The sequence below is a fragment of the Ammospiza caudacuta genome, chromosome 3, assembly GCF_027887145.1.
Source record: "Ammospiza caudacuta isolate bAmmCau1 chromosome 3, bAmmCau1.pri, whole genome shotgun sequence".
Lineage (NCBI taxonomy): Eukaryota > Metazoa > Chordata > Aves > Passeriformes > Passerellidae > Ammospiza > Ammospiza caudacuta.
The window spans coordinates 26132564-26146929 of NC_080595.1; the positions used below are offsets into that span (position 1 = coordinate 26132564).

Below are 14366 nucleotides of genomic sequence, written 5' to 3' on the forward strand. Positions count from 1 at the left end.
GGGTATTTTTTATAAGATAGCAGTAGTTTTTAAAGGGAAAATAGAGACCAGTGCCATAGCACTTACATTCCTGTCGGTGTTTGCTGAGTCAGAGCCTGTTTGTCAGCTCTGTTCCTGCTTGCTTAGTGGCACAGCAGTGATGGGGCAGATGAGCATGGGTAAAGTACTATGGCAACCTGCTGGGTTCGGGTCATTAAAAATACAGAGCCTCAGCCAACTGCTATTTGCTTGAAAGGGTGATAAGGGTAACAATAATACTTTGTATTTGTAGCATATTTTCCTTACCCAGCAGCACTGGTATGTTGTTTTACCAGAGAAGACCAACACTGTTTTCTTCTCTCTTGCTCCTCTGTAGTACTTAACCTTTTGCAAAAAAGTGTGCTGGGAATGTTGTAGTGGTGTTGTATTCCAGAATTGCTGCTTTCAAGGTAACTTTTTTTCTTAATTCTAGAAAAGCCAGGCTGTTCTTCATAAAGCAGCTTTACAGATAGAGTTTTCTTTGCAATTAGGATATGGTTTGCATTGTAACCATAGTTAAATTACTGTCATTTCAATATACAGTACATTGAAAAGGACTTCTAAGGTATCCACTTAGGGTAGTCCAGCATCAGATTTGCCTCTTGTTAAAAGCAGACATCAGTGTTGCAGGTGAAACCCTGGAATGTTGACTCTTGCATTTTAAAACAATGGATAGTGCCCAGGTGGAAAGGGACCTGGGGGTGCTGGTTGACAGTCGATTGAATATGAGCCAGCAGTGTGCCCAGGTAGCCAAGAGGGCCAATGCCATCCTGGCCAGTATCAGAAATGGTATGGCCAGCAGGAACAGAGAGGTCATTCTTCCCCTGTACTCGGCACTGGTGAGGCCTCACTTGGAGTACTGTATCCAGTTCTGGGCCCACTTTAAGAGGGACGTTGAGTTACTTGAGCGTGTCCAGAGGAGAGCAATGAAACTAATAAGGGGCTTGGAACACAAGCCATATGAAGAGCGACTGAGGGAGCTGGGGTTGTTCAGCCTGGAGAAAAGGAGACTAAGGGGTGACCTCATCGCTCTCTACAACTTCCTGAAGGGTGGCTGTAGTGAGCTGGGGGTCGGCCTCTTTCTCCGGGCGACAACGGATAGAACAAGAGGACACAGTCTCAAGTTGCGTCAAGCTAGATGTAAGTTAGAAGTAAGAAGGAAATACTTCACAGAAAGAGTGGTCAGAAACTGGAATCATTTACCCAGTGAGGTGGTAGAGGCATCATCCCTTGAAGAATTTAAAAAAAGACTGGATGTGGCACTTGCTGCCATGATCTAGCTGAACAGTCAGAACATCGGCTGGACTAGATGATCTTATAGGTCTCTTCCAGTCTTGAAAATTCTGTGATTCTGTGATTCTGTGAAAAGTATTATATGGATTCAGTATTTAAACCCATGTGCTTAATTGGTGAGAATCCTTTTTCACTTGTAAAAATTATTCCTGTGGATAAAGAGACCAACACACAGGACCCACAGCCTTGTCTGACAACCAGGTCTAGTTAAGTAAGTGCTGACCTGTGTGATGGGAGGTAGTCTGTGCTGTTTCCATCATCTTCTCTGACCTTGGACTTGAATCACAAAGTGCTGAGTGGTAAAAAAAATTGTATGTCTTGACTGTCTCTTAAAATTTTCAAATCCATACTCTCTGTTTAAGGAGGAGTAAAACATCTCTGGACCGAAATTCCATGGGACCTTTTTTTCATAAGATAGGTCTTGTGATTAGTGATTGTCAAATGAGGTTACTTCCATTGTGCAGTCTTAGTAAGCTGCAAATCTTATCTTTGCACTGTGTAACAACTTAGCTGAGATCCTTCTATTCAGAACCTCTTGATATTTGTTTTTTTAAATGTGATTCTTTGCTTCCATCACTTACAGCATTACAGCTTTTTGGTCATCCCCAGTATTTAGAGGCTTTTGACCAGGAAAAGGCAAAAGTTATTCTTTAGCTTACATCCTTTTTTTGTTTTATGGTAATCTTAAAGACAGTCCTGTAAATTTAGTCTTTATTTCATGTTGGAAATAGGTTTTGAACATAGGTTGACCTTATTTCTTTCCACACGGTAACTGGGAATGACCAGAATGGTGCAGGATTTCAGCTTTGCACATAAACTGAAGTGGTGGCAGTTAATCTAAACTGTGTTTACTCTTGGCTCAGGTTCGTCTGCCTTTTTAGGGTCTTGGTGACAGCGTGCTTCTAACTAGGTAATTTTTGTATGTGTACTTTAAAACTTGTCAGGATCATTTTCAACTTTAAGGCCTAATCATTTGATTGCAGTATCCCTTAATAACCTTTACTTGTACTGATTTTTTATTTTGAAATATTCTTTAATGGTGAGAAAACTTGCTAGACTACCCCACTGTTTCGCTTCTCCTTCTAGACTTCAAACAAAACTAATTTTTTTCTCCTGGCCATTAAACCATCTGCAGTATGTAAGGTATTAAAGCTTTAGGATATTAGTTCATGAATGCATTGACGTTCTTGTGAGTGGTTAATGTATTTTATCTGTCACTGGGGAGGAATGTGCTGCTCAGCTCGCTCCTTGTGCGAGTGCTGTGACTCATGAGCGCGAGGTGCTTCAAAAGGATTTCAGCACTCCATCTCCTTCTTCAGTCTTGCAGTTGCTTTTCTAAGAATAGAAGCAGCAAAACAGACAGCGGGGTTCCTTCTCAGCTGCTACAGTTCATTACTGCTGTAGTCATGAAAGCTGACATTCCATCTTCACATCTCACAGTTCCTGTTTACCTGAGGGGCTGCAAACACTGTGACTTGTACTGCTCCTTGGGAGCAGACACCACATCTACAGCTGGGCTTCCTGGGCTTCCAGTGTGGATGATCAAAACTATGAGATACAGGAATTGGGTGCCTCTACGTGTCAGGCAGTTTTATGGGAGCAGCGTGAGACCTCCAGAAAATGTGGGGGGTATGTCCAGTGCAAGACGTGTTCTTGTAATACTTAAGATAGATTGGAAATCTTCCTTAGATATCTGCTGTGGTCATAGCTTGTGTATTCTGACAGGATTTTTAATTTTAAAAGTTTTCTCATCATGTAAACTGCTTGTCTAATACAACTGCAAAGTGCTGAAGCTCTTGAAATGGTATTGGCAGAATTTAAGTCAGTGGAAGGTTTGCTTCCTTGAAGGTGAGCTCAGGTTTTGCTGTTTATTGATTCTCATTCACATATGGGTAAAAGGAGCCCTCTCTTCAGCCACAAGCGTCATCTCTTGTGCCAGTGAATTACAGAACTCAAATAAACTGTACCCTTGAGGTCTTGAATGTGCACTCCAGGAAAATTAAGTCAATCTTCAAAAGCAGTCATTGCTAGAGCCTGTTTCCAAAAGGAGCTGCTGTGCTTTAGGAAAAACCTGGTTCTTGGCTTGGTTAGAAAGGTGACAGAGCCAGGGAATCTCTGTTGTAATTGTCTCCTGTTTTTAACCCTTTGGATTGTTGGTTAATTGAAGTAAGAGGGCGGGATGACTTAGGGTGACTACTGAAGTGTTCTTGTCCACAAAGCACATCTGACTTTAAACTGCAGGAGGGGGAGCGGAACAGAAGCTAAGAAGAACTGAGAACAAAAAGAAATTTGTGTTGTTTCATACAATGAAGCATAGAGGTGTGCAAAATGGTTGGTCACAAAAAACCAAAGATGGTGACTGGGACATCTTAAACCCAGCCTTGGCTTATTAACATATATTGTAGGAATAACCTCCCTTTATTTGCAGCCTTCCCTTCCCTATCTTCTGTTCCTACTGTGAATTTTCTATTTCAAGTATTTTTCTTCATTGAAATAAAGGGAAAAATTGTCACTGCAGTCAGTTTATCATCATAAAAATCTGAATCAAGTTATCTGTAAAGGATGCTCTTTTTGTTAGCAAAATCTGGTTTGAAATTGCATGTTTACGACCTAAAGATATGGAAATTGTGGTAGTCTTGAAATAAAAAAAATCTTCTGTTAGGAAGAATATATTCTTTAATAGAAGAAGGACAGTATATGAAGTGAAGATATGTTTAATGAGATATGATATTGTATGTATGTTCTTTTCTTCCTTTCTGTGCTGTATTTTTATTCATGATCTGTACCTCTTATGTGTGCTATTAAAAACATGATATGAAGCCTTCCTTGGCAGTAGGAATTTTGGAAGGAATGGTGGGAAAAGAAGAGCTATTTTTCTCTTTCAAGTAGTATAGGTCTGATTTTATGTAGGTGTTTTAAAATATATTCTGACCCTAAAATACGTGCTTAGTAAGTGTAAAAGACTAACTGTATGATAATTAGCTTAGTCCATTTTTTGTTTTCCTTTTTTTCACTGTAGACAAACAGTTCTCAGAGATAAATACCTTAACCTTTTTGTGAAGGGCAAAAAACCTCTAAGTAGTATTTAACCTTTGGCATCATTTCTGGGATTTCATAATGCCAGCTATCAAAGAATCCCATCTATTAAGGAGAGACAAATGAGTTGAACAACTGTACATGGTTAGTCCAGTTGAAACATGCTTTGAGTTGTTTGTGAATAACAGTAAAGCAGGATTGCAACTTGCCAGACATAAATGCTTGACTAAGAGGGGAAATGTTTAAAACATAGAAACCTGGTTGTCAGGCATTAGTCACTGCTCAATACCTAACAATAGCATTCTTTCTGCTAGATAGCTGTTGAGGAAGGCTGTTCCTCAATAATGCTATTTATTTGTTGCTGAAGGTTTCCAAGTGATTGACTAAAGGTGGTTCTGTTCAGTTCTAACAGTTGCCAGTCTGCACCTTCTTGGAACAAGTTTTCATGAAGTCTTGTGACATGGATGCAAGTGATCAGAAGGGAAAATAAACTATGGATGGGTCTAAAAAGGCAGGGTCCTGTACCTGGGGAGGAGTAACCCTGTGCACCAGCAGCACAGTCTGGGAGCTGGCCTGCTGGAGAGGAGCTCTGTGAGAAGGACCTGAAGTCCTGGTGGACAGCAAGCTGTCCCTGAGCCAGCAGCACCTTATGCCAAGAAAGCCAGTGGCGTCCTGGGGTGCATTGGGGACAGCATTGCCAGCAGGTCAGGGGAGGTGATCCTGCCCCTCAGCTCTGCTCTAGTGAGGCCACATGTGGAGTGCTGTGTCCAGTTCTGGGCTCCTCAGTACCAGAGAGACGTGGAGCTACTGGAGCTGGTCCAGTGGAGGCCTGCAAAGATGATGCAGGGACTGGAGCATCTGTCTTAGGAGGAAAAGATGAGAGAGGTGACTGAGAGGTCACCTCAGAATCTCATCAACCAGATTCTTAGGTGTCTGAAGGGAGATGTCAGAGGATGGACCAGGCTCTGCTCAGTGGTATCAGGCAATAGGACAAGGACAATGTGCAGAAACTGATGCATAGGAATTTCCACCTGAATATGAGGAAGAACTGTACTGTACAGTGACCAAGCACTGGAACAGGTTGTCCAGAGAGGTTGTGGAGAGTCTCTCTCACTGGAGATGTTCAAGAGCTGTGTGGATGCAATCCTGTGCCGTGTGCTCTGGGATGGCCTGCTTGAGCATGCTTGGGCTGCATGATCCACTGTGGTTCCTTCCAGCCTTACCCATTCTGTGATTCTGCGCAAAGTTCTGGAGTGGAAGTTCTTAACTTCTTGCAGTTTCTAGAGAAAGTTGTGAATATTGTGTGGACTCAAGCCTAAGTAGCACATAAAGTGGATATCCAAATCAGTGACATGTTTACGTATATTGTAACATGTAGGTGATTTGTGTTTCAGTAGTGGTGACTAGAATGCTTAAGGTGACTTCCCTGACCTTGCCATAAAATGTCAGTCTTTAAAACTCAGTGCCTTTTGAAATAATAAGTTAGGACTTAAGTTGTTATGAGGCCAAGGAGATCTATGCCAATTCTTAGGGGACACTGTAGTGAAGCTACTGACTATAACAAAGAAGAGATGCTGAAAGTTTCAGAGCATTTTTAAAGTTTTAAAACACGGTTTGCAGAATGAAGTTGTTCATATTAATGTCTGGGAAGTTGCACAAATCAGTAGAGTGCCATTCTTCCAGATATATTCAAAACTATAAAATAAATCTAGTGAATGGTTAGTTAGGTTAGTAGTTCTTTGCTCAGCCTCCTGACATACTGTAATTGAAGTGCTTGAATATTTATTCATAGCATCACTTGCATGCAGACAGTTACATTAAGGACATGATTACAAAGTAGCCAAGTGTTCTGAGAACTTGAAATAACAAGTAATAGTTCAGTAAAAATATGGAAAAATTGTATTACTTTTGTTCTCTTCTTGGAGCTCTATAAGGATTAGGTCATAAAAAGCTAAGTCTGCAGCTCATTAAATGAAATATTTTCTTGATGTTGTACATCTTGCGCTTCTTTTTATGAGAGAAGGATAAATATTTCTGTCATGGGGCTCATGTAATTGCAAGTAGATTTGTCTTCATTTCTGGTGAAGCCTTTTGCTCACAACCTGAAGTCACAAGTGAAGTCTCTCTTTAAGCTAAATCACTTCTGTCTTGCCACATTAAAATGATTTCCTTCTCTTTACTCCCTTTATGTTACAATGTTAAACTGCATTTGCAGAAATCTAACTATTGTCAGGCTGTAGACACAGAACTACTGTCTTTAAAAAATGTGCTCTGGCAGTAGAATGAAGCTGTGGAGGAAAGTTTGCTGGATCTCAGGACCTCAAGTAACAAATATTTGCCTTTGAGCTGTTTTTTGTCTTCTTACAGTGGAGCAAAGCAGTGTTGTTGGTTCTGCTGCCATGCAGCTGAGGTTTTGATTTCAATGTTTTCAGCTGCAGTGGAGGAATGTAATAGTTCAAGTATTTCTTAAAGCAAAATGTTCTCCTTTGTGTGGGGACAAAATTGAAGATGAGCATTTATTCCCCCCCACTGAATTTAAAGGCACACAGTGAACTTTAAACTCTAGAGATCTGAGGGTTTGGTTTTTTCTTCTTTATAAGACTGTAGTAATGACAGTGGTTTTTCTGCACACTTCTGTGGTTTGCTGTTCTCTTTTCAATCCAGTGAAGGACGTGGACAAAGTGATTCTGTTCTCCTCGATAATCAGGTCAATCAATTGACCATAGAGCATGATGAAGCACAAGAGACAGCCTGGTTGCCTGAGGAGGAGTGACAGAGAGGGAAGAAGCAAGAGGGAGGCCAGCTGGAACCCTGGGATTTAATAACCCACTACCTGTCAGCTGAGCTCTTGGCTTGGCTGCTTGATAGGTGCAGTGAGTGGAGTCAATCAGCTTGAAGAATTAAATCAAACTTCATTTTACTTCACCTTGTGTTTGGAGTGGGATCACAGAGCTCACCTTTTTGTTACTTGTTAGTGCATTGTGAGCTGCTTGTTTGTTTTATACCCTCTTGTATTTAACAACAGTAGGTAAAATTGGTAATGAGAGGTTTTTCCCCCTCTATTTCTTTGACTGGGCCTATCTGAAGTTTCAAAGTCAGACATTAGTCTTCACCTAGTATGTTAAAAGTGTACTTTTTTATAGCAAATTGAGCTTCATAATAAGCTTCATAATAATAATAACAGCCTCCTCTTTAGCTGTTTTCAACTGTATGCTGCTTCTCATGGCTTGTATTTTTCAGTCATGACCTTCAGTTTAATCCATTGTGAAGTTAGATTTCTGAATAATTTTTGGAGAGGTTAATTTCAAACTGTTCTACAATTCAAATTATTAGTATTAAATTGCTATGTTCCTGGGAAATACTTATAGTAAAGAAATGCATTTATTTTCTCTGAGTGATCTAGAAATAAAATAGTTTTATTTGGAAACAATTAGCTACTTGTGAGAAATGTGGTTTTGTAGATACTTGATATATTTAGTACTTAATTTTTATTACTTAAAGCGACAGTTCAATAAGACTATTGTATATTAGCTACTTAATAGAAAAACTGAAGTAATAATTTCAAAGTTGGTATGTGGTTGATTCATTTCCCTTTAAAACAATTCTCTTTTATCTTAATTTCTTGCTCTGTGGGGTACTGCCGTGCTGAGATATGTGGAACACTTGATTAGGAAGGAGCACATCGACTCCAGCTGCCATGGCCAGGCATTTTCCAGCGTTCATGGAGTGAGAGAGGGCATTGCAGGGAATGTGCACACAGTGGGGAGGAGGGACAAAGGGGCTCTTCCAAGTTCATGGTGAGACAAACAAGGAAAGATCTGTGCTTAGCTTTCCCAGGGAAGGGAAAGGAGATTGAACATTATGGAATGAGTAGTGCTCTTCACCCTCATGTCTCTACCCTGATTTTATCTATTTGTGACCAAACACAGCATTTTCTTTTTTTATCTTGTGGTCAAGTCTCAATTCAGTACTAATTTTGGAGCTGTAATAAAGTGGCAATTTTCAAAAGTGTGATACTAATTGATCTCTTCAAGGACATGGAAGCTATGCATGGATTATTGCTTCTTGTCTTCAGTGCGTAGCCTATTACCTTTGCATCAGTTAAACCATCTTTTAGAAGACAGTAATTAGCCTGTGCTGAGAGTTTTTCACTGCCTGAAGAACTTTTAACTATACAAAAGAGTCAGTAGTGCAGGTGAAATATTTCCTTTGTTGTCAGAACTGAAAATAATAGCCAGTAGGACCTCTCAAGGTACAGAGCAAACACAGAAGAAGTTATGTCCTACATGCATGGGCAATGCATCTTAGTTTTCTTTTTGAACTTCACAGAGCTCCTCTGCCTGTCTCCATCCTTTCCCTTAACCCTGCACTGCAGTGTCCATTAGTGCAGCGTCCATCCCTCTCACTGAAGAAAGACAAACTGTACTTACTTGTCTCTTTGCCCCAGTAGCAGCATTAGACATATTCTGGTCTTTAGTTTACAGCACACATTTCCTGGTTCCCCATCCTGTTTTCTTTGGGAGGCAGTCTTCTCTTTCTCCACTTACTTCATGATGATGGGACTATCAATTTTAACCCCTCTTCCTTATCTCAGCATGGTTTTGATAGTCAGTTTAAGTGTTGGGTGATAATCAACTGTATCTTCCTTCTGACATCATTCTTGCCACTGGAGCATTTGGTCTATAAAGTATTAACTAATAGATTCTGTCATCTGAGCAGCATTTTCTGAACCGCTTCCTTGCCTTTAGCTAACTTGTTTAGATTTGAATGAATGAGTTTGTTTAACGTAGCATTTTAAACCTAGTGATCCAAATACAGATTTTTTTGTTTTGCTTTTACTGGAGTAGAATAATAACAGTGAGTGTGGAAATGAAAAAAACTTGCTAAATTTAAAAAAAACAAACAAGCCCAGCCAGCAAAACCCACAGCTGACAATATAATTTTCTTTTTAATCTAATGAGGTGAGATAGATGAATATGAAAGCTGGGTCATAAAGCTTATGTAATTTTCAGACCCTAAATATAGAATGGTGTAATGACACAAAAAGATCAATCTCTGTGCACATGTTGTGGTAGAGTATTTTTGTTTTGTTGTTATTCTGCGCATGCAGTTTCAAACGAAGCTGGATACCCCATGCTTGGATAAATACTCTTGCTAATATTCCTGCCCTATGCTATGTGCCAATATAAATTGACATGTAGCATGTAGGTTTCTTTATTATTGTAGTCTGGGTGTGGGGTCGTTTTGTTGATAGAAAAATGTCCATGTTCTCATTGTTAAATTTACCTTTTTTTTTTTTTAATATAGTAGTGGAATGGGGTGATGATGTCAAAGCAGTGTCAGAAGATGAAGCCATGGTGCTGGTGAACCACCAAGCGACGGGTGACGTGTGCACGCTGATGATGTGCCTGCAGGACAAAGGCACGGTAGGCTACAGCCGGGGCAGGGGTGGTGCTGGGTTCCCTGCTCTCATCCCTGTGCAGCCCTGATAACCCACCAGGGCACCTCAGCAGGGAGCTTTTTGTTTGGATTTGGTCCAGTGTGACAGCCAGGAGCTTGGAGCAGGTATAGACCCTGGACATTGTTTGGAGAAGGTGAGCTGTGAGCTGAGTCACTGTGCGTGCAGTCAAGGTTAACACAGAGGGAAGCAGATCTCCTCACAAGCAATCCTGTGCTTGACTTTTCCCTCTCACCTCATGCCTTTGTGCAACTCAAGCCAAATCTGCTCACACCAGCACAGGTCAAGCTTCTTGCTTATGTCTTTTTTGCAGCATGGAATTTTTCTCAAAGTTAGAGCAAGCAGTGTATGGGATTTTGGTAGGATGAGGGCATGCCAAAGCTAAGCTACCTAGCTAAGGTCCAAATTGCTTGAGCTCTTATTTCACGAGCCCTTAAGGATTTCTTGGTGAGAAGTTTTAACTAATGTTAATCGTTCCATGCATTGCTGTTCAGAAAATTCACATCTGAGGAGTGGAAACAGAGTAGAGGATCTAAACAGGAGATCAGATTTCTGTACAAATCAGGAAGAAGGGCATGTGTGCATGATTAGGCTACAAAGAGTAGGAGGCATACCTGTCAAGCTGTAAAAATGCAGCAGCTGTATCTGTCTTAGTGTTATCTTCTTTCTTGAAGTGTCTTAGTGTTGATTCCTTCTTCATACCCTGAAGAAACCAGGAAACAAGAACTGGTTTTTGTTGCATCTGCACAATTTGTACCTGGTACTGTTTTTCTTAGTGCAGATTAATAGAGTTATGGGTACACTTACCTTTATCAATGATGTAACATTATTTTAAAAGTTTTCCAGATCTTGCTTATGACTGCAAAGCTGATGAGAAAAAAAACCAAACCACAACTTTTAAACAACCCCACCTCACAAAGTATGAAAATGGTACTCAAGATGGAGCAGAGACCTTTCTTTCTTTCTACTCTAGGCTAGAGCAGGCTGTTGTAAAAGTACTTTTGATTGCTTTCATTTCTTTTGGAATTGAGGACATTTGGTATAGATGGTATTCTGTGCTGTACCCAGACGAGTAGAATTACAGAATAAACTCTTTAATTTCCCTCATCAAAATCGTACCTAGGACAATCTTGTGGTAAAGATGTGACTGTGAGGGTGTAGTCCTGTGGGTATGTATGGCATATGATCTTAACCACTGGTTTATAGATATAAAATCTAAGTCATGCTTATTCTGTTTGACCCCATAGCTCAAACATTTCAGTCAAGGCAGAGTAAGTTTCAGTGAATGTAGGAGATGCTAAAAATGAAGGAAGGCATTGAGATCACAAATAATCTTCACCATGGAAATTATTATGTTTGCATGTTTTCAGAAAAGCAGAAAATCCCTAAAATCCTTATTTTTTTCCCTGAAGTAGTTGTAGTCATTGCTCTTGGAATGTGCATGTCCCCAGCTTAGTATGGCTTTGATCTTTTTAGCTAATTAAGAAGAAAAACAATATGAGCTTCAATACATGCTTAAAATACAGCATGAGTAATACAAGTGGCTGAAAATAATGAGAAAGATCAGGATAGTTTATGTTTGCTAGAACTTGCTGGATCAGGTGCTTTTAAATAGCATGCTTTGTATTTCTAAAGAGAATTGTCTTTACTTAGTGTGACTTTGGAAGTACTGGAGGAAAATAAAATAAACCTACCTGTCCAGAAATAGTCATTGTACAGTATGTAAATGCCTAAATTAGTCACCTTTCCTTAAAGCCTGTTTAAACTTAACATGGAGTCCTTCACAAGCTTGATACTAATCTATCAGCAAGACTGTAATTTTCAAGAATTTTTGTTTAGGATGGTTAAGCTTGTGCTAGTCCAGAACTTCTTTTACTTGCTTTAACTGCCAGTACAGACCAAAACCAGATGTAATCTGCAAGTACTTAGAGTTGAATGCTGTTTTTAAAAAAATGGTCATGCAAGACATCAGAAGTGTTCAGTTTAAAGTTCTGGATTTTTCTATGTAGTGAGGCAAATGCATGAGACAGTCTTGTAACTTGACAGAATTTCCCAAGGGTGGTGTCAGGTAATTTTTTTTCCAGTATTTTATAAATCCTTATATACCAATCAGAGTGTAGCCTGTCTGTTTTAAGTAAAATTAATCTCACAAAGCAGTAAGATAAAATACATGTGCTGAGATATTTCTGGTTTTTTAGATTCACTTGCATGAATAAGAAAAGAATGATCTTTAATCAGAGAAGTGGAACTTCAGCTAAAAATTAGAATTTTAGTAGAAGGACTGGATTGGCATTATTTGATTAATACATTATACCATAATATAAGCCAAACAGCAAAATTTCAGGTGAACCAGAAGTGACCTAATTACACTTTAATAAAAGTTTGAGAAATTGTTCCAATTTCTTTGTGAAAGTAAGAGTTAAAAAAATTAAGTAAGTTGTGGTCTCATAAATATTGAAGGTTATTTTTTATTACTATTATTATATTTATTTTATATATAATATATTATATTTATTACTATTATTATATATTATTATATTAATTTTATTATAATATTATTTATTATTTTATTGAAGGTTATTTTATTTTTATTTATATTACCCTACAAAGAAGTAGGGTAAAATTCTGCTATTACTGTTTTCTGACAGGATTAGGACTGATAAATATGGGGGTTTTTTCTGATTTGGAACAGAAAGCAGTGCCAGGAAGGGTGTAGTGGGGACAAAAGTACAGCTTGCAGTGGTTTGTGTGCAGATTTCAAGTTGTGCTTTCTCAGGTTTCATTTTTAAGTTACAGGTGCTTGAAAGATGAAAGTCAGTCTGTCCAGGTTGCTTTGTTATGAGATCCGTGTAGGCTGAAGCGGGCCTGTGAATAGAAGGCACATAGATATTTTTTTTATATAGTTGGAAAAAGCTTTTGCTAGCTTCAGGAAGCATTTAAGAAACAGGGCCTGAAGTGGCATCCAAAAGTTCTTTGAAGCCATCAACAACTATTAATTTGTGTTCAGAATACTTCTGAATGTCTTTGTTTAAACCTCCTTGAAATGCAAGTGATAAGAGGCTCATCTCATAAGCGTTGCTTTATTCCTGAGGATGCCAAATAGAGGAGTCACTACATAGAAGAGTTACCAGCAAAATTTTGCAGTGTCCTCTATTCTGTCCTTGCTAGCAGAATAAAAGGAATATCTATTAATCTCATTTGCCTTTTGAATAGCAGACAAGAGAACTGTGTCCTATTATTTGAACTGCTTTTTGATTTGGTATGTTAGTATGTGTATATATATTGCTTCATACATAAAAATACTTTCTCTTTGTACTTCTTACCATTGCCTAGGCTCACAGGCAGACTTATGATCACTGGGCTCTGAAGTTTGTCTCTTTGTAGCCCACACACTGCAGACTGTGAGTGTCTCAGTTGTAATTTGTGTGTCACACTTACCTTTGGCAAAATCTCATCCCTCAGAAAGACTGGGGAAGCTCAGGGATGCTAGTTATAGAAGCCCTGTGGCACCTGAAACAAGGTGAGATGGACTTCAGACTTTGAAAAGCAGTGACCAACTTGCAGGATAAATCTAAATTAAAAGACAGCATCAGATGGTATGGTAGGGGAGAAGCTGTAGCACTGCTGAGCAAGGGTTCCTCATCCAGGATTGCCATGGAACATCTGGGACCAGTGCTGACTCCTCAAAAGACACATTTTCTTTCCAGCAAAGCAGAGTATTAAGCTTGCTTATCTCCTCCAGTAAAATAGATTGTGTTGGTTTAACTTCTGCTTGAGACAATAGAAGGTAGTTGTCAGAATGCCAAAGTAGTAGATGAACACTGGCAGGCCTGAGTACTGCTGCAGGCTAAATCATCATTAGTGAAATTTTGGTGGTGTTTCTATCAAAGGATGTGGTTCCCTACAGCAGCCTGTCCCCTCTGGGTGATGCATGGGCATGAGCTTATTGTGGTGCCTTGATGAGCAGTAACACCTCTGGTGATGCTTTTTTTGACTCTTGTCCTTAGGGCACACCCTTCTTTCTTGGTTTTTTTTGCATAAAGCTTTTTAGTTTACTGAAATGGAAAGAATGTTAATGTCTGCAGAGAAGAATTTTGGCTCACTTTAATTTAACACAGCCCAGAGATCACTGTAGGATAAACGATTTCACCAATATGAGTCTCAAGTAAGGATCTAGGAACTAATTTTTCTTTTGTCACTCACAAATACATAGTGTGCCTTTGGTCCTTTGGATGCATCTAGTAAGGAATACCACTGGCAGACAGGAAGGGATAGTAGCATATTATCTTTATTTCTTAGGCTGCTTTCTTCTGTGTTTTCCTCAAAGTGCATGAGAAAGATGCAAAGCAGAAGGTGCTTGCATGATCCTCTGACCACCAGAAAAATGTCACATTGCTTCATATTCTTTGTTGATAGTGGTAAATGGAAGAGTACAGGCTTACATGACTTCAGGCTCACTGAACTTGTGCCAACTGTGATGTGGGCTCATTACCCAGGGAAGAGAAAAGGCAGCCCATGATTGGGAGCATGTAAGAGACACTGGGTGTTCCAGTTTGGGGAA

At 39.4% G+C, this 14366-nt stretch overlaps 1 protein-coding gene across 1 annotated transcript in view; it reads left to right on the forward strand.

Annotated features, from left to right (window-relative positions):
• Positions 1–14366, forward strand: part of LPGAT1 (lysophosphatidylglycerol acyltransferase 1) — a 60209-nt gene that overhangs the window by 18789 nt on the left and 27054 nt on the right. Inside the window, exon 3 of the mRNA XM_058800939.1 lies at positions 9655–9773. Within this exon, the coding sequence (XP_058656922.1) occupies positions 9655–9773 (119 nt within the window). The remainder of the gene's footprint in view (positions 1–9654; positions 9774–14366) is intronic.